Below are 20,961 nucleotides of genomic sequence, written 5' to 3'. Positions count from 1 at the left end.
CAAATCTCTGGCTCAGACTCAAATACACAGACATCATAGAGAATATTAGATTGTGTATTTTCATATATATGTACAGATTTTCATTGAATTACCTCAGACAACACCACACAATACATAGTTCATAGAGGCCACACAACACATATGACAGCAGTAGTATACAAAGGATCAGAACTCTTGTAGAAGAATAGGCTTTTGTTTTTTGTCCTCGCGTCCAAACGCACGAGTCACAATGACAGGAAATGCAATCCAGTTCTCGCCCTCAAAAAGGCTTCCGTCGTCATAGTTACAATCACATGAACATTGCAGCTACCTTTCGTGAAAGATGGACATCAGAGAGGTCTTTGCCCAATCAGGACAGACCTCCATCACTTGTGTCCAATAGAGAGAGGTTTACAACCCAGAAGGCCCACCTTTTTGTTATACACTGGCCCATAACATTATCATTGTGCCAGCTCAGTGCCAGCTCACCTAGTCACGGTTTACAGTAGGAATAATTATTAATTTTAATCCAACAAAGACCTGTGAATATAAATTAGCATGTGTTCAGTTAACTAACAAAACCTACATCCCCCAGTCTGCAAACAGCATTCAATGAGGATTCACACAAGGGGGTTGGTCTCAAAAGTCTACAATGGCGTCCTTTTCTCCTCTCCTTCCTTCACCTGCACTAGTCTGCAACAGGTTGATAGGTGAGATGACACTCCTGTCCCATTTGGTCCATAGGGCTTTCACCTATCCTGGGATTTCAGATGAGTGCAGATGAAGGGAAGGAGATACGCAAAGGGGACGAGGAAAGGAGGCTACTTTTGACTATTGAGATGCAGTCCCAGACTTAGTTCCACCCCCAAGGATTATTACTGCACACAGCGCTCCTCTAAGGCCTTTCATTCATCATCACAAGACCACAACAATCCAAGGGCCCCTTTAAGAGCTCTTCCAATTGAAATAGATTTATTTATCAACAATTTAGGACAGGTCCCCTTTAATGAAAAAGTGCTCAACTCATATATATATATATATATATATATATATAAATAAAAACTGCATTTGATAGTACATTTGATATGTCCAACGATTAACTTAAAATGCACGGACTGCTTGCTTTGTTGAAAGCAGCCTGGTTTGATGCATGGAATAAAATAATTCATTACTAAATTCACTACATTTCAACAGGATCACAATCATTTGTGGTGTCCCAGCTTGGTCAGGTCAGTAACATGATGGAAGGGAACACATTGATGAAGTCAGAGGGGGTATTACAAAACAGGAACACACAGGGCTAAAGTTACCAGATACCGGGCAAACTAACTCAATGAATGATGATTGTGATGACATTTCAATATGCACCCATTTGTGTATACTACTTCACATTCATTCACAATTCCCAGTATATATCGACCAATCACTCACTTACAGCAAACCATTCAGTACATATGCAGGTGAGTTACTTCAATTAAGAAGGTAGACATATGTAACAGTCACCCTCACAGCACACACAGGATTCTGTGTGGATAACAATCCCTCACCAGACTTCTAACCTAAACACAATCAACCCCTCCCTTTTCAAACTGTTCGTTGAATTGGATTTCTGCTCAGAAAATAACCTTTTCTTTAGGTCAGATATAGAGACTGCAGAAGTGCTAGTAATATTTCACCGCACCCACTATAACATCTGCTAAACTGTGTACGCAACCAATAAACTTCGATTAGATTTTCACTTCCATCCCGTTTCATTTGGATTCATTTATACTGTAAGAATCTTGACACTTATGACATCACTGTTGAATCCTTATCCATCATCTCCTAGGCAGAGAACAGAAAGCATAGGTACTAAAAATCCCCAAATGGAGTGGGGTGTTACTGCGGAGACCGTTTCCATGGAGACTTGGCCTTTCCGCCCGTGCGGTTTAGCCGGCGATTCTACAGCTCTTCTGGATTGTCGTCCTCAAAGCAACAGAACCCCTAAAAAGAACCACATTGATATGATATAGCAGGCTGCTGAGGTGGGCAGCATGAATAACGTGTTAGCACTGGGCTAAAAAGGAATGGACTGAGAAAGACTGGTCTCCATGCCACTGCTCATCCTAGCACATAGAACAGGGATTATGGAGAAGATATGCATTCTAGAATAAACCTTTCACCCCAAAGTGTCTCAAGTAAGAAACGATATGAAACCCCCACAAACATTACTGAGAGCAGAACACAACGTGAGTCTTTTTCCCTCTCTCTCTAGTCAAGAAGGTTTGGAATCCGCGTGCAGATTGAAAAGCTGAGTCTTCAGTGTTCAATCTGATGGGAGCATAGAAGAACCACACTGCAACCCAAACCACAGAAGATTAAAATACAAAAAGCAACAAATATCAAGTGGATTTCATCATCATTTTCACAGTCGGTCCAAAAAGTGGATTTTTCTTTCTTCTTGTTTGCAGTTCAAAAGTCCAACTCCCCTTTTATCAGTCTGTCGTCATTAAAAGAGGGGAAAGTTGTTTTCAGCCAAAGAGGTCTTTCAGGTCGTTGTTGACGGACGAACTGTGTCTGAGCCCACCACCCGCGTTCATTCCGGGAGCGGCTGTGGGCTGAGAGAAGTTCTGCGGGCTGAAGAAAGGGTTGGCCTGCATCCCGAACCCACTGGTCAACCCTCCCATGGCTAATGGCGAGCCCTGCATCGGGGCAGTCTGACTGGGCTGGGCTGAACCAAACTGATTAAGCCAGGGGGTGGCGGTGGTCCCAGGGGTGGGCTTGGGAGGAGCCATTTGGTTGAGGCTGACTTTGGGCTTGTTGGAAGTGAACAAGGAGTCCAAGACAGACATGTCAGGGGTGTTGGTGCTCCCTTGGTTGTGGGTCAGGGCACCAAAGTTAGGGGTGCTGGTGGTGGTGGCCATCCCTCCGTAGAGGCCGGGGCCGGGGGGCCGCATGCCCAGCCCCCCTGTCTGGAAGCCCATGGTTGGGTTGTAGCCGTTGCTGACCATAGAGCCCATGGGAGTGGTGGAGGGGTAGGCTGAGATGGTGCTGCCCTGGATGAGGCCTGGTCTGGGGGGAGAGGTGAGGGACAGGCTGCCCAGGGATGTCATATTGTTCAGCAGGCAGCTGGTCAGGTCCTTGGCCTGCCAAACACATCAGGTCAAATCAGCTTATCATCTCAATGACAAATAGGTGGCAGGTTTGAAGTGGAAACTAAAGTAGATTACATCACTCTAAACATCAAACTAATAAATTATACAGATATATTGTGATTGTTCTATATGAGGAGATCAAAACGTGTAACCATGGATGGCTACCAAGTAAGAAACCATACATTTTCACATGAGTATGAGTGTGTATGTCTATTACCTGGGCAGAAGGAGTAGATGGTTTGATACTCTGGGGGGCTAGTGCTGGCTGGTTTCTTAGTTTGGCTGCCTGTTCCTGCTCCTTGGCTAACCGCTGCTTCTCCTCCAGAGTCAGAGACATCTATAGAGAGAGAGGGAGAGAGAGAGAGGAGAGGGACAGAGGAGGAGAGGGACAGAGAGAGGGGGGGAGGGAGAAAGAACAGAAAACAATAATAACCCCTTATCCCTGAAATATACACTAGCAGCTATACAAGGTTAGGATAGATAAGATGGGTTTGGTAACGTTCAATCACAAAAAGAGAGTCAAACAGAACATGCACCACCCAAGCTAATTTAACAGGAACGTTAACAGACTTCCAGTGCAATACGTTTGCTCCAGTCTGTGCCTACTGAATAAGATCCAGAGTACGTACTCTGTTGAGTTGGGGAGCTGATGCCGAGTTTCCGTTCGCTTTCCCATTAACCCCTGCACTCCCAGAACTCCCTCCAAAGACATCATCAATCTGGAAAAAGACAATGGTTTCAATAAGCCATAACACTAACCCATGCCAACATGCATTTTTATTATACATTCGACCTTATAAGTGTATGAAATCACAAACATCAAGCCTTCATTAAATCAATCCTTCATGCATTTGCCTCATCCGGGCAAACGCCTCTCCCCTCGCTGTCAAGGAAATGACCTCTCACCTGGTTGCCAGGGCTGGGGGTGCGCTTCGTCTCTTCCGATTGGTTGGTCTGACTGGTATTAATAGTCATACTCCTGAGGACAGACAGAATAGCTCAAACTATTTCATTCAGGGGAATTTGGTTCGCACAAACAATCAAATATGACTCAACCCTCATCTTTCTAATCAGATTCTGAACATTAACTTGCATCACATCTTTCCTGAGTCATTGTTGACCAATAAAAGGAGAAGTAGGAAGATAGACTTCTGTTCTTTCTGTATTTACTAAAACATTATAAAGTGTGTAGAGCCCTGTGAGTGTGCATAGAGAATAAAATACAAATGTCTGACCATCTCTATGCACACTCACAGGGCTCTACACCCTAGCCACACTGACACTCCAACACACATACACAAACCTATACATATCTACCTCTATCGACCCAATATCCCTGCTGGAACTGACCCTGTATATAGTAACCTTACCCCTATACATATCTACCTCTATCGACCCAGTATCCCTGCACATTGGAAATGTGGTACTGGAACTGACCCTGTATATAGTAACCTTACCCCTATACATATCTACCTCTATAGATCCAGTATCCCTACTGGAACTGACCCTGTATATAGTAACCTTACCCCTATACATATCTACCTCTATCGACCCAATATCCCTGCTGGAACTGACCCTGTATATAGTAACCTTACCCCTATACATATCTACCTCTATCGACCCAGTATCCCTACTGGAACTGACCCTGTATATAGTAACCTTACCCCTATACATATCTACCTCTATAGATCCAGTATCCCTACTGGAACTGACCCTGTATATAGTAACCTTACCCCTATACATATCTACCTCTATAGATCCAGTATCCCTGCTGGAACTGACCCTGTATATAGTAACCTTACCCCTATACATATCTACCTCTATAGATCCAGTATCCCTGCTGGAACTGACCCTGTATATAGTAACCTTACCCCTATACATATCTACCTCTATCGACCCAGTATCCCTGCTGGAACTGACCCTGTATATAGTAACCTTACCCCTATACATATCTACCTCTATCGACCCAGTATCCCTACTGGAACTGACCCTGTATATAGTAACCTTACCCCTATACATATCTACCTCTATAGATCCAGTATCCCTACTGGAACTGACCCTGTATATAGTAACCTTACCCCTATACATATCTACCTCTATCGACCCAGTATCCCTACTGGAACTGACCCTGTATATAGTAACCTTACCCCTATACATATCTACCTCTATAGATCCAGTATCCCTACTGGAACTGACCCTGTATATAGTAACCTTACCCCTATACATATCTACCTCTATCGACCCAGTATCCCTGCACATTGGAAATGTGGTACTGGAACTGACCCTGTATATAGTATGCGTACTTACTTTATCGTGTTGTTCTTATATCTCATGTGTTTTTGTTCTACCTTGTTATTTTTAGTAAAACATTATGGATTCATCATCATTGTACTGGTGCACCTGACATTACAACGTCAGAGGAAGACAGGAGGGAGAGAATGATTTGACTGATACCTCTGTTGTTCCTGCATGCTGTGTAGCTGCTCCAGTTTGGTCTTGTGTTCTGCCTCCATACGAGTTAGCATGTCTTTGATCACAGCCATGAAGGAGTTAAACTGAAACACACAGAGAGAGGGTGGGAATACAACCTCTGTGTCTGTCTGTGTGTGTGTGTGTGTGTCTGTGTGTGTGTGTGTGTGTGTGTGTGTGTGTGTGTGTGTGTGTGTGTGTGTGTGTGTGTGTGTGTGTGCGCACTCGTGCGCACGCACACACATCTACATACCTGGTTGAGGTTGAGGTTGTTGTCTATACTGAGCGAGACTAGGTGAGGCAGACTCTTGGCAGCTAGGTGCTCTTTGGGGATGCCCAGTTTCTTATGGGAGAAGGTACACTTGTAGATCCCTATGGGAGGAAACAACCATTCCACAATAAATCAGAACCACAACAATCAACAGACAAAGCAGCAATACTGTTAAAGCGATAGATCATGTTTTTAAGTGTTAGCCTATTTCAATTTGTCATTTCATCCTAGGTGAGTTGTCGACTCATTTCATCCTAGGTGAGTTGACTCATTCCATCCTCGGAGAGTTGACTCATTCCATCCTCGGAGAGTTGACTCATTCCATCCTCGGAGAGTTGACTCATTCCATCCTCGGAGAGTTGACTCATTCCATCCTCGGAGAGTTGACTCATTCCATCCTCGGAGAGTTGACTCATTCCATCCTCGGAGAGTTGACTCATTCCATCCTCGGAGAGTTGACTCATTCCATCCTCGGAGAGTTGACTCATTCCATCCTCGGAGAGTTGACTCATTCCATCCTCGGAGAGTTGACTCATTCCATCCTCGGAGAGTTGACTCATTCCATCCTCGGAGAGTTGACTCATTCCATCCTCGGAGAGTTGACTCATTCCATCCTCGGAGAGTTGACTCATTCCATCCTCGGAGAGTTGACTCATTCCATCCTCGGAGAGTTGACTCATTCCATCCTCGGAGAGTTGACTCATTCCATCCTCGGAGAATTGACTCATTCCATCCTCGGAGAATTGACTCATTCCATCCTCGGAGAATTGACTCATTCCATCCTCGGAGAATTGACTCATTCCATCCTCGGAGAATTGACTCATTTCATCCTAGGTGAGTTGACTCATTTCATCCTAGGTGAGTTGATTCATTTTATCCTAGGTGAGTTGATTCATTTTATCCTAGGGGATTCTAAAATAAGATATAACTAACAGTACTGATAATTTTCTGTTGAGATTTTCTTTGTTTGAAAAAAAGCAAACTATTCCTAGGACTATCATCTAGATTCTAAGACGTTCTAGATGTTCTGTTACCTAGAACCCCCATGAGTACGGCTGGTTCTCTGGAGGGGATCTGTTGCAGGAAGGGAAGGATCTCGTCAATGACGTACCATTTGTCCAGGTACTCCAGAATCTTCCCCAGGCACACCAGAGAGTTCACCCTCACCTACACACACAGGTCAAACATACGCACACACAATCAGAATATTTCTGTCACCTGTCAATCAATGGTCAGTCAAAAACAACCGTGTGCATTTGATCAACAGAGAGAGAGACTGACAGAGACAGACAGAGAGTCAAATGAAAGCGAGAGACTGACTGCAAGTGAGGAGGTCTGTAGACAGGCAGACTTGATGCGGGGGATGAGTGCGTTCTTCATGGAGGGATACTCAATCAGGTTGGCGAAGGTAGGGATTATGTTCAAACACAGCTCCTGGGGGGGGCACACAAATATATGGCACAGCATTGCTGATGACTTAACGGCAGGGGTTTCCATAGAATCACATAAAGCCTAGAACTCTCGAATGGACATTGGGATCATAGCAACGGCAAAATATTGTCTGTCTTGGTCAGGCGTATTATAGAATCTCTATGGAGGTTCCCATGTGAGCTTTACAGAGTTGGTTGAATGTGCTGCTAACCACTGGTCCAGGGTCAGGTTTTTCTTATCCTCGCAATGGTTAGTTTAGGATTTGGGGACAGGCAATGGGATTCTAGAGCTGTGGTTAGGGGCAACTTGTACCACAATCAGTGTTTAGACGTTAACGCTGCAGTTATCCTCCTACACTTTACTTCCTTCACTACATCACTGACTCATTTGGATAGGTAAATAGAGATGTCTGTCTTTTATAATGTACAGTACCTGGCCAACAAATTACGCATTCAATCAAGGTGGTATTTTTAACGGGCAGAATATGTATGGCAACGGACGACAGTATGCTAATTTACACTTACCTTGAATCACACTCAAACTAAACCTAACTTTAACCTCAATCCTAAACCTTATTTCATTAGTACTGCAGGTCTCTTTCTGCCGGTGGAATAAACACTTTGTAAACTCATGATGTGCTTGTCCGTGGTACCTGTATCTGGATGGAGGGGGCCTCCAGGGCTCTGTAGACCATGGGCAGAACGCTGTTCTTAATGTCCTCCGGTGGGGTCTTGGTCAGCAGCAGGTCCATCTTTTGCAGGAAGATCAGCAGGATCTGAGAGACACAGAGGGTTAAACGCAGTTCATCCAGGCTTAATGATGGGAGAGTGACAGATAAAAAGAGAGAGATGGGTAACTACCAGTGAAATGAAACTAGGAATAAAGTGAGCTCTTCTTTTAAGCATTAGAGTGTCTCACACACACACACTGTCTTAGCAACTACGCTTAGCAAAGACCACTCACCATATTGCTTGCCTGAAGGCGTGGAAAGGAGAAGAGAGAGAAACAGTATGATACATACAGCCCTGTCACCAGATAAAGCGTATAGCATCCTCTAGTCTGTTATCTAACCATGCCATCCCTGTAACACACATCAAGCAAACATAGAAGGTAGGCCTGGAAACTGGGTATGGGGATACACTGTATGCGTGTGCCCTTTGCATCCTGTGTGTGTGTGTACCTGGACAGGCTCCTGCTGCTTGAACACAGGGCTGAGGTCCGGCAGGATGAGTCTGACGTACTCGTCCTTGGTACACTCCTCTGCGATCAGCAGCACGTTGGGCAGGACGAACGGCACCATGTCTGGGTTCAGGAACTCTGAGGTGAGGGCTGGGAGGATACGATATACCACCACTCTCTGGGGTGGAGAGGACGAGACAGGACACAATGGGGTTAGGAATAGTGGCTTTAATCAGAATCATTTGTATTAAGTCACCTTTGAGCACATATTTGCAAAATGGCCAATCCCAATTTGACTGGATTATTGAAGACCACATTCCAAACTACCTGTCCACTGAGCATGAAGCATTCTACTGCAGGAATGTACAGCTAGGACACTAAAATGACCTGTAAGAGCAACACACACACACAGTGAACACTAACCTTGGGTAGCTTGGGCAAGACCTTGGGCAGGTTTTTGTAGAACTGGGACTTCTGCAGGTTGTCCCTCTGGAAGAGGGAATCAAAGTAGGCCAGCGTCACCGCCCCCACGTCATCAAAGAAGGGGATCTGAAGCACCCAGACACAGAGAAGGGATGATTCAACTGAGCTGGCTGGTATGTCATGAAGCAGGATCAATGACATCATCTTGCTTAAATTCTCTGATGTAACTTTTTAGGAAGACCATCTTGAAACGGGCCTTCAACCGACGACACATATTCAAGTTTAGCTTTATTAATGAATCAGAAAATCTAAAAGGTATTTCTAAATATTTATCAGTTAGCTAACTTGGTGAGCCTGTTTTAATATGTAAAAAGTCTTGTGTATCCTGTTGTATTAGTGACATAAGGTCATAGTTGGTGACACGGGGGGGGGGGTGATCTGACCTTGGTCATCTGGTCAGCGTCAGGCCGGACGTTGGGCGTGACACTCAGCAGCATCTTGACGTGCTCCCTCACCTCCTCAGGAATCTTATTCAACATGGTGGGGCTCAGTCTGCTGAGCTATGGACAGACGGGGGGGGGACGGGACGAGAGAGAGAGATCTACCAATTCAAAAAGTATGGAATCAATGAAGCATTACAAATATTGCAGTGCACATTGGCATTAATCTCTCTTTGTCCTTTTCTCCCTAAAATGCTAAATAAGACGTGATGCATTCTACCTGAGGTCTGCTGCCTGAATGAGGTCCTTGGGTGCTGTCGCTCCAGAGAACTCTAACTTTATGAAGAGGACCAGCACTCACAACTTTGATGTAGATTTTTTTACGAGCAATCACGTGGACATGTTCTGGCCATCAGGCCTTCATCTCACTCCCCACCCCCTCACCTGGTCCAGCTGTCGGCTGAAGCTCTTGAAGATGTCGTGCTTGTTGACCTGGAACACGGACTTGCCCTCGTTGAAGACGGCGTGCATCACCACGCCCAGCGAGTACATGTCCGAGGCGGCGTCGCAGCTCACTGACAGGATGTACTCGGGGGCCAGATACTCTGGGTTGGGCAGGCAGAGCGGCGGCAGGTTGGGCTCCCACTCCTTACAGGAATACTTGGGCTGAGGGAAGGAGGTGGAGACGGGTATGTAAGGATATATACAGATACACACAGAGGAAGAGATACATACAGGTGCACACAGGCCACACACAGGCAGATGCGCTGAGCGTCTCACCTCGGCATCGGAGGGGTTGGTGGAGGAGATGCTGAAGTCAAAGCCCATGATCTTCCAGGCTCCGCTCTTGTTGAGGATGACGTTCTCCAGACACAGGTTCCCATGGACCATCTTCACCCCGCTGTGTAGGAATGACAAGCCCTCCGAGATCTGAGGGAGGGACATATGAAGGAGGGGGAGAAAGAAGGAGGGAGAAGAGAGAGAGATGAGAGAACATAACAAAGTAGAAAGAAAGTGAAAAAGACAAAGGAAAATAAAAAGGCATGAAGCAGATAAAGATAGGAGAGGTAAGACAGTGAGCAGAGAAACAGAAAGACAATCTGTGATATTAACTAAAGACTTGGGGATCAGTAAAGTACAGTCTGATTACTTCATCTCATCTCACGTGTCCCAGGCATTTTAGAAGACGTGCAACAACAAAAGAACATTCACGCCATAACACACACATTCAAGCTGTACTTGACGGAGGTTTTTTCTCAACAGAACAATTATGTAGCATTGGCATTTCACAGCATTCCTCCTTCAAGGGGCAATCTGCAGTTCAAACAATAACAAAGCGCAACTCCGCCAATGTTTTGGTAAAAAGCCGAAGGGTGGGGCTGGAAAATGTTTACCACTCCCAAACGGAGCTATGGATGCAAGAACTGACCATCCATTACATCAACATTATAGTTTTAACCATGTTTTAAAGCAAGTGTTTGTTTACAATAACAAACAAATTAGTAAAACCATTTCTGATGGGGTACGACAGTTGAACTAAGCTCATGAGGCATTTATACAGTAAGTTATATTCTTCAAGAATCAATGGGTAGATATAATTGATTTATAAGTTTAAAAAAAAATGTATGTAGCAATCGCAGATTGCCCCTTTAAATAGCTGTGTGACTTGGCAGGGGAGTACAATCTAATCAACTATCCCCAAAAATATGCCTGGGACACAATTTAATAAACAGAAAGAGAGGTGTGGTTAGTTCAATTGGGTTTGAAACATAAATCTGCCAAGCAATATACATAGCAACAAGACGTGTGTGTGTTCATTTCAGACTGTGTGTGTGTGTGTGTGTGTGTGTGTGTATGTGCACGATTGCATGTGTGTGTATTGGGTCTCACCTGCAACAGGCCATACTTGGTCTCCACGTCGTACAGCTTGTAGTCCTTGATGTCTGTGGGCACGGGGCTGGGCAGGTTGTCCCACTGACCCAGCACATTGGACAGACTGGCAAACACTGGCTCTGTACAGAACGCCAGGCAGTCCCTGAAGGAGGGAGGGAGAGAGGAAACAACAGTGTCAATTATTACAAACAAACAACGATGAAGAAAGAAGGAGTGTGTTAAAAATGACAGAGAAGAGAAGAGGAGCAGTAAGATAAAGAACAAAAGAGAAGGGGGATGATGGTGAACTAAAGGAAGGATTGAGTAATAAAAAAGGTAGAGAAAGAGGTAGTGTGTGTGTGTGTGAGAGAGAAGGAAAGAGAGGTAGTGTGTGAGTGAGAGAGAGAGGTAGTGTGTGTGTGAGAGAGAGAGAAAGAGAGGTAGTGTGTGTGTGAGAGAGAGAGAGAGAGAGAGAGAGGTAGTGTGTGTGTGAGAGCGAGAGAGAGAGGTAGTGTGTGTGTGTGAGAGAGAGCGAGAGAGAGAGGTAGTGTGTGTGTGTGAGAGAGAGCGAGAGAGAGAGGTAGTGTGTGTGTGTGAGAGAGAGAGAGAGGTAGTGTGTGTGTGTGAGAGAGAGAGAGGTAGTGTGTGTGTGAGAGAGAGAGAGGTAGTGTGTGTGTGTGAGAGAGAGAGGTAGTGTGTGTGTGAGAGAGAGAGGTAGTGTGTGTGTGTGTGAGAGAGAGGTAGTGTGTGTGTGTGTGAGAGAGAGAGAGAGGTAGTGTGTGTGTGTGTGAGAGAGAGAGAGAGGTAGTGTGTGTGTGTGTGTGAGAGAGAGAGAGAGGTAGTGTGTGTGTGTGTGTGAGAGAGAGAGGTAGTGTGTGTGTGTGTGAGAGAGAGAGAGAGAGAGGTAGTGTGTGTGTGTGTGAGAGAGAGAGAGAGAGGTAGTGTGTGTATGTGAGAGAGAAGGAAAGAGAGTGTGTGTGTGTGAGAGAGAAGGAAAGAGAGGTAGTGTGCGTGTGTGAGAGAGAGAGATAGTGTGTGTGTGAGAGAGAAAGTGAGAGGGGTAGTGTGAGAGATACCAATTAGGATCTGGCTAAAAATACATGAATCAGTTATAGAACCCATTTATGCCCTTTATGGTTGTGAGGTCTGGGGTCCGCTCACAAACCAAGAATTCACAAAATGGGACAAACACCAAATTTAGAGTCTGCATGCAGAATTCTGCAAAAATATCCTCTGTGTACAATGTAAAACACCAAATAATGCATGCAGAGCAGAATTAGGCCGATACCCTCTACTTATCAAAATCCAGAAAAGAGCCACTCAATTCTACAACCACCTAAAATGAAGCGATTCCTAAACCTTCCATGAAAAAGCCATCATCTACAGAGAGATGAACCTGGAGAAGAGTCCCCCTAAGGAAGCTGGTCCTGGGGCTCTGTTCACAAACACAAACAGACCCCACAGAGCTCCAGGACAGCAACACAATTAGACCCAACCAAATCATGAGAAACCATTGGAAAGAATTAACAAAAGAACAGAGCAAACTATAATGCTATTTGTCCCTAAACAGAGAGAACAGAGTGGCAGAAAAACTGACCACTGTAACAGACCCAAACATAAGGAAAGCTTTGACAATGTACAGACTCAGTGAGCATGCCAATAAAGCCCTTTGAATTGAAGTAGAGAGCGAGAAAGAAATAGAGAGAGAGAGAGCGAAGGAAAGAGAGCTAGACAGACCCTTTAATTCTCACACACACACACGGTTGCAGATTGCATTGTACTTATTTTCTGTGCAAACTATTCTTAATTTTATTGGCACCGGTATTATAGTTATGTATGTATGTATGTATGTATGTATGTATGTATGTATGTATGTATGTATGTATGTATGTATGTATGTATGTATGTATGTATGTATGTATGCATGTATGTATGCATGCATGTATGTATGTATGTATGTATGTTATTTAGTTTTTTTTTCAATGTACTTTACTCAAACCAGTGAATATCACTTATTATAAATGAGATCATTAACTATCAGCTCTTGGAATATCCAAGGCCTATACTCTTCACATTTTGGTTATAAAACAACAAATCCAGAATTGATTAAAAACATCAAGGGACAGGACATCATAATCCTACTGGAAACATGGTGTCGTGGAGACATAGATACTCAGTGTCCCTCAGGCTATAGAGAAAGTTTACTACCATCAATCAAACATAAAAATGTTAAACGGGCCGAGACTCAGGTGGAATCATCATTTGGCATAAGCAGGACTTAGCACTGAATGAAATGAAAAAAGGTACCAGTCACATTTGGCTAAAACTTAACAAAGGTACAATCTACTGTGACAATGATGTATACGTATGTGCAGCTTATGCTCCTCCTTCAGATTCACCATATTATGATGATCAGTTTTTTGACAATCTCCACACAGAAATCATTACATTTCAGGCAGAGGGTAAAGTGCTTATTTGTGGAGATTTCAATGCAAGAACAGGTTCTGAGCCTGACTACACTGATGCGGGAGGTAACCACCACATATTTGGACACCCCTCCTTGTACAGTAGCCCTATTATAAATAACAGAAACAGTCCTGACCAAATACTGAACAAAAATGGGAAGGAGTTAGTGAACCTCTGTCGAGCCTTAGGCCTGTACATGCTTAATGGCAGAATCAGAGGGGACTCTTTAGGTCAGTTTACTTACTGCTCAGCTCTTGGGACAAGTGTAGTCGATTATGCCATCACTGACATTGACCCCTCCTCCATTAGTGCATTCACTGTCAGACCACAGACACCATTGTCAGATCACAGTCAGATCAACGTGTTTCTGAAGAAATTAACCGGCAATACTCATTCAAAAAAACAGCCCAATAAACTCTACAACATAAACCAATCGTACAGATGGGCTCCAAACAGTGCAGAGAGATTCATTGAAACGTTGAACGTAAATGAAATGATGAACTCTATACAGTTTTTCAATAACTCACAATACCAAAACAATAAAGATGGTGTCAATTCGGCTACTCAAAACATCAACTGCATATTCCAAAAAGCAGCAGCGAAAGCAAATTTGAAAAAAAAAAGAAAAGAAATGCAACATCAGAAACAAAAAACAAAATGTTTCTGATAAATGGTTTGATAATGAATGTAAAACAATTAGAAAACACCTAAGACAAATGTCAAACGAAAAACATAAGCAGCAAAACAACCCAGAGCTACGATATGAATACTTTGAAACTCTGAAACAGTATAAACAAACACTGAAACGCAAGAAATTGAATTATACCAACAAGACACTTGATGAAATTATAAACGCAATTGACCAAAATCAGTTCTGGGACATGTGGAACAATTTAAGCACAACAAAGCCACAAGAATTAGCCATACATGATGTAGGAATTTGGAAAACTTATTTTGATAATCTATACAAAAACATCCCACAAAAAGACTTAAAACAGAACCAATTAGAAATTAAAGAAAAATTGAACATCCTTGAATCAGTCATTAAAAACAAACAAAATCCATTAGATTACCCAATAACCCAACAAGAACCAAATGAAAAGCTCAAATATATTAAATCAAAGAAGGCTTGTGGTCTAGACAACATCAGAAATGAAATGCTGAAAAACAGCACACCTGAGTTGCAAAATGCTGTGCTTAAATTGTTCAACATGGTTTTAACTTCTGGCTGCTTCCCTGATGTCTGGAACCAGGGGCTCATCTCCCCTATCCACAAAAGTGGAGACAAATCAGACCCCAATAATTACAGGGGAATTTGCGTAAACAGTAACTTGGGAAAGATTTTCTGTAGCATTTTGAATTCAAGAATTCAAACCTTTCTTCAAGAAAAAAATGTAATAAGTAAATGTCGAATTGGCTTTCTCCCTAACCATCGCACTACTGACCATATATACACCTTACACACACTAATTAATAAACACGTCCACCAAAAAAAAGAGGGCAAAATCTTTGCTTGCTTTATTGACTTTAAAAAAGCATTTGATTCTATTTGGCATGAAGGGCTATTCTACAAAATTCTCCAAAGTGGGCTTGGTGGTAAGGTGTATGAATTAATAAAATGTATGTACACAGAAAACAAATGTGCAATAAAAATCAAAAACCAAAGAACATAATTATTTTAACAATGTCGAGGTGTGAGACAAGGCTGCAGTTTGAGTTCAAACCTTTTCAACATTTATATCAATGAATTAGCAGACATGTTGGACCATTCTCCAGCCCCAGGACTCACACTATTTGACACAGAGGTGAAATACCTGCTATTTGCTGATGACTTGGTACTTCTATCACCAACCAAAGAAGGTCTTCAACAGAACATTAATATTCTTGAGCAATATTGCCATAATTGGGCCCTGGCAGTAAATTTCAAAAAAAACGAAAATCATGATTTTCCAAAAGAAAACCAGATGTCAGAAACACAAATATAAATTCACCCTGAACAACGCCATCATTGAACACACTAAAAATTACACCTACCTTGGTCTGACCATATCTGCATCGGGAAACTTTAATATGGCAGTGAATGCACTCAAAGAAAAAGCCCGCAGAGCATTGTATGCAATAAAAATGTAATTATTCAAAATCAACATCCCAATTAGAATTTGTACCAAAATATTTGACAGTGTAATCCTACCAATAGCTCTTTACGGAAGTGAGGTTTGGGGGCCACTCAATGAACTGGACTTTAAAATGTGGGACAAACATCCAATTGAAGCCCTACATGCAGAATTCTGTCGGAAAATCCTACAAGTCCAGAGAAATACACCAACTAATGCATGTAGGGCAGAATTGGGCCGCTTTCCAGTAATAATGAAAATACAGAAAAGATCATTCAAATTTGGGCTACATCTAAATTCAAGCCCAAATTCAAGTCTGCAATTTAAAGCACTTCAAACCCAAGAGCTGAGCCCAGAAACGAGCCCTCTCAGTCAGCTGGTGTTGGACCTCACCAACCAAGCTGACACCAGCACTGCTTCAAATGAAAGAATTCAAATAAACAAAATCATGAACCAATCAAAGGACTCATATTTACAACATTGGAAAAACGAAACAAAATCCCAAAGCCGACTAAATTGCTATCTGACCCTAAACAGAGAATATGAATTGGCTGATTATCTCTACTCTGTCAGAGATACGAAGCAGAGACAGATCCTTACCAAGTACAGGCTGAGTGACCACCGATTGGCAATAGAAACCGGCAGACATAAAAAGACATGGCTACTCAAAGAGGACCGTGTATGTGGTCACTGCACGACAGGGGAGGTAGAGACAGAGATGCACTTTCTCCTTTACTGTGATAAATATTCCTCACAAAGAGATTCATTATTCACAGAAATAACTACATTCATTCCAAATTTGAACTTATTAAACCCAGAAGAAAAACTAAAAATACTCATGGGTGAAGGAGCAATGGCTCCTCTTGCAGCCAAATATGTATTTGCCTGCCATAGCCTGAGGGACACTGAATAATAACATCTGCATAGTAAATAGTAACTTACTTATTATTATTACTATTATTATTGTTGTTTATCATTCCAAATAGTAGTGGTATGGGTGGTAATGATAGCAGTTTAGTGATGGTGGTGGTAGTAGAAGTAGTAATGACGATAGTAGTTGTAGTACTGATGTAATGGTGAAGATGACCGTTAATTAGTTATAAGTTAGTTATAGATTCATTTTCCATATTTAGATTTTTATATTTAATACATTCTACTATTTTACTATTATTTTATTGTTATTATTTTTATATTTAATTTTATATTATTATTTACTGCCATTTCATATTATTTGTTATTGTTTATAATTGTATTACAATGTATATTGTATACATTGTTGCTTTGGCAATATTGACACAATGTTTTTCATGCCAATAAAGCAGCTTTAATTTGAGAGTGAGTGAGTGAGTGAGTGAGTGAGTGAGTGAGTGAGTGAGTGAGTGAGTGAATCTCTTGTTCCACTTCCTCTGGCAGGTGTATGTATTATTCAGTGTCAAGTCTGTAGAGCTAGGCCCGAAACTTTTCATCATATCTTGCTGCATGTGTGTATGTGTCATCTGTCGTGTGTATGTATCCATTTTTTGCATGGGTGTGTATGCATGACTTCCTTGTGTGTATGCATGACGTGTGTGTGTGTGTGTGTGTGTGTTACGCGTTTGTGTCTGTGTGTAAAGGCTCCTAGCAGAACTCAGCTAGGCGAAGTGAACATCTGTGCTCACATACTCCCTTAAAATACCCTAATTTGAAAAACTAGAAAAGTGGCAATATTACTGTTTGTCCCTCTTGAGACGCCGTAGCAGCTAGTACACATCCTTAAAATAGTCTGAATTAATCTACAATAACTCAAGAGGTCTGTAATTATCATTTTGACATTTTTGCAGAGGAGGTCTTAGTCTCGCAATTTTACATCTAACCAAGATGTTTGGAGGAGTATTTCTCAAGTGAAAGAATTTGCATGAAAACGATTAGTCTGTCGTTGAATGACTACAAACACTTCATTGAAGAATCCCTACTGTTGACCAATCACAGATGAAGGGGCGTAAAACTTCAACTCGAACAGCCCCAAAAAAATCCTGCAGAACACCAAAACAAACAAAAATTTCACAAAATGTAGTCAGAATATACGCGCAAACTGTTTGGACTGGGAAGCAGACTTAACCCACCTCGACTCCTCCAGTGGGTGCTGGACAGTGAGCAGACGAGGGTGACGCAGTCTGGTGAGCTGCTGCACACCTCTCTTCAGAGACTCAATGATCTGGTCCTTGTCAAACTTCTGATACTTATCCACCATCTTCTTATCAAACACAAACACAGCCACCTCCTGGAAGAACAAACAATAAAACAGGAATTACCTTCTGTATCAGGACAACCACTGACAGTTTGTGTCAGTTGGCGATGGTAAAATGAGTCCCATCTATCCTTTGAACAAATTGTGGAAAACAAATATGTATGTTCTCAGGCTGCCCAAGGACTGGGTTGGGAGACATTGTTCTAGTTAAGTATAGAACGGTCCATGAAGCCCCCAGGCAGCCTCACCTGTTTGGTTGACTTCTTGGTTCCATTGTAGATCCTCCAGCACATGCCGGGCCCGCCGCTGGCGATGTGGCGGCCCACTTCAAATTCCCGTGTCACCGGGTTGCCCATGACGGCGCTGGTCATGTCGGCCGTCACCTTGGTGACAGTGCTCTTGAGCTTGTTCAGCATGGACTCCATGGTGACTCAGCCTGACCTTTGACCCCTGGGGGAGAAGAGAGACAAAGAGGTCACAAACATAATTTTTTTTTTTTTTTAATCGGTGGCCAAAAATACCGATTGTTATGAAAACTTGAAATTGGCCATTCCGATTAATCGCTCAACCTCTACATTAAAGTGTCCTGTGATGGCTGTAGACAGAGCTATCGATGTCTCTGACGTGTGCCCCCCCACACACACGCACACACACGGCGACTGTGATTACACAAACACAAATCCCAACAAATCTCCTAAATCACAGTGACTTAGAAGTGAGAGAGACAGATCCGAACAGGAGTCAATATCTCTGTATTATTAGTATGCATTGTCTGCACTCGCGTCTGACAAACCCCGACAAGCGCTGTCCAAACCCCGGCACGACAACAATAGAATCAGAGTGAATGAACACATTCAGACATAATATCCTATTAGCATATCAAGCAGTGGGCTTGCGTCTCAAATGGCACCCTATCCCCATTTAGTGCACTAAGCCCTGGACAAAAGTAGTGCACTATATAGGGAATAGGGTGCCATTTGGGACGCATGCTGGAGATGTGGGTTCGCATGCCAAACAGACTAGTGAGGAAGCCATTGACCCCATGTTTATTTATAAACCTTATTGAGTCACTGTCTGAAGCCTCTATCTGTCTGAGTCGGTCTCCTGCAAGCAGGGTATAACGTCATTGCTCTCCTCATCACCTGGGCTTGGTACTGATGTTGTTGCCAACAGCCATAATTGAGTCAGTGGACAATGCTGTACGTGGACAGAACCAAGTGCTTTAATCTTGAGCAGGGAGGAAACCAACCGGTCCATAAAACCCATTACTTAATCAGCTTCTTCCCCACTGTGTGTGTGACTAACTTTCTGTCTCTCATTACTGCCCAATCCATCATGTCCAAAAAACTGTGGAACACACACTAGAAAAAAGCAATGATTCACACATCGGTTGCCATAACAACAAACTGAAAATTCTGTCCCAAACTAAATGTGTGGACTAGGGCTACGCCACTGCTTATAACTAACTAGAAGTTAAATATAACTACAAGAAATGTAAGACGTATCAAATAAATGATATCCAGCTCAGAGCTCCAGCTATGCATTTTGTTTTCTAACTTGCTATCTAAGTGGCTAGATGTCAAGATCAAGCTTCTTGGTTACAGCAGAGACATCCTGAATCAAGATTGAGCTTGCCTAAAAAGTGTCAAACTCTGTCTGTCTGCTGTGAAAAGATTTACACAATACTATTCCTGAATGCAGTCGTGTCATTTCAATAAAGAGTATTTCAATTTCCAGAATCTCGCCTTACTGTGCTATTGAGATCCTCACATTGATGACAGATATTGAAATAGAGTTGAATGAATGTATGAATTAGACCAAAATATGTCTGCAAGCTTGGAGACCTAGCTACTGTATATCCTAAGCAAAATGCAATGCAATGTTGGAATATGATATATCACAAGTATCTCTCTCTCTGGATATTGTATAAGTTAGGCTACATTTAACACTCCACTATGGACCTTATGATCATAAAAGTGTAATCAATTTAGCTACTTGTTACAATTGGTTTAATTTATTTCCCACTGGAAATGTGAATGTGCCAATCAGAGACTTTCCCCTTGTCACCTCACCGTCTGTGTAACTAACTAAGTAGCCAGATCACGTGAGTCAGGTAGGGTAGCTGAACAAACACAAGCAGCTAGTTAACGTTAGCTGGCTTCTAGGATAGGCTATCCATACCAGTGAGCCTGCCGACGGCCAGTTCAGCAATTGCGGAAGGAACGCGGTTGTGTGACAGGGTTAGAGTTTGCTACACCATGTAGCTAGCTAACGTATCGGCGAAACCAATACCTGTCCTGTTTGTTTAACCGGTTTTTGTTAATGTGGCTACCCAGTCAGCTAGCCGCATAACCTGGAATGGATAGCTAGTTAGCTATCGCATAGCAGTAGGAAGCTAGTTAAAGAGAGACGTCACTTTTGACGTTTGTTGAAATGCCGTGTTGCGTTTCTGGGTCTGAATCAAACTATATCATGCTTACCTGTGTCACGAAGGGAATGTCAGTGGTTTTATGATTCCAAGTACTGTTTAAATGGGAAAACAGCTGTCAGTGATGGCTGTGATACACAGCCTCCATCTCTTCCAGTCTAAATTTCTGGTTGACTTCTTTGCTAAGCTAGCTTGCCACTTACTGTAAACGTCACTTCCGGCTACTCTATCAGTTAAGTGCCCTTTCTGTTCATTTAGGATCACTTCTCATGATTATACCAGACAAGTGATTATACCCTTCTGTATAGTGTTTGAATATTGTATATTTCATGCACATCTATATGTCCAATGGTTGCTCAAATGAGAACTGGAACTTCCAATGATGTTTAATGAAAGTCTTATTGTACTGTATTTAATACAGTTTTTCAACAAAGTGCATTTCAAAACAATTCAACGCATTAACTATAAAACCTGAATCGGCAACGTTACAGATCATGTGTACTATTCTGTTGACTAAGATACGTAAAG

General features: G+C 42.6%; 1 protein-coding gene across 2 annotated transcripts; it reads right to left on the bottom strand.

Moving 5' to 3' along the window:
• Positions 1-38: 38 nt before the first annotated feature.
• Positions 39-20,666, bottom strand: LOC106595592 (SCY1-like protein 2). Of its 2 annotated transcripts, XM_045700013.1 has the most exons (19): positions 20,486-20,666; positions 18,254-18,455; positions 17,881-18,038; positions 11,217-11,361; positions 10,107-10,256; positions 9,771-9,992; positions 9,330-9,446; positions 8,887-9,012; positions 8,465-8,641; positions 8,248-8,259; positions 7,937-8,059; positions 7,174-7,287; positions 6,888-7,020; positions 5,836-5,954; positions 5,568-5,668; positions 4,020-4,092; positions 3,743-3,832; positions 3,331-3,450; positions 39-3,104 (listed from the first exon to the last, which is right to left on the bottom strand). In XM_045700013.1, the coding sequence occupies exons 2-19, from the start codon at positions 18,428-18,430 to the stop codon at positions 2,490-2,492; spliced, it is 2,772 nt and encodes a 923-aa protein (XP_045555969.1). In that variant the 5' UTR covers positions 18,431-18,455; positions 20,486-20,666; the 3' UTR covers positions 39-2,489. The 2 variants fall into 2 exon arrangements, with proteins under 2 accessions (XP_045555969.1, XP_045555970.1); XM_045700014.1 differs by lacking the exon at positions 8,248-8,259.
• Positions 20,667-20,961: the final 295 nt, after the last annotated feature.

The sequence above is a fragment of the Salmo salar genome, chromosome ssa17, assembly GCF_905237065.1.
Source record: "Salmo salar chromosome ssa17, Ssal_v3.1, whole genome shotgun sequence".
NCBI lineage: Eukaryota > Metazoa > Chordata > Actinopteri > Salmoniformes > Salmonidae > Salmo > Salmo salar.
Note: the sequence above shows the minus strand (reverse complement) of the source record. Positions and strands in the feature narration are given on the sequence as shown.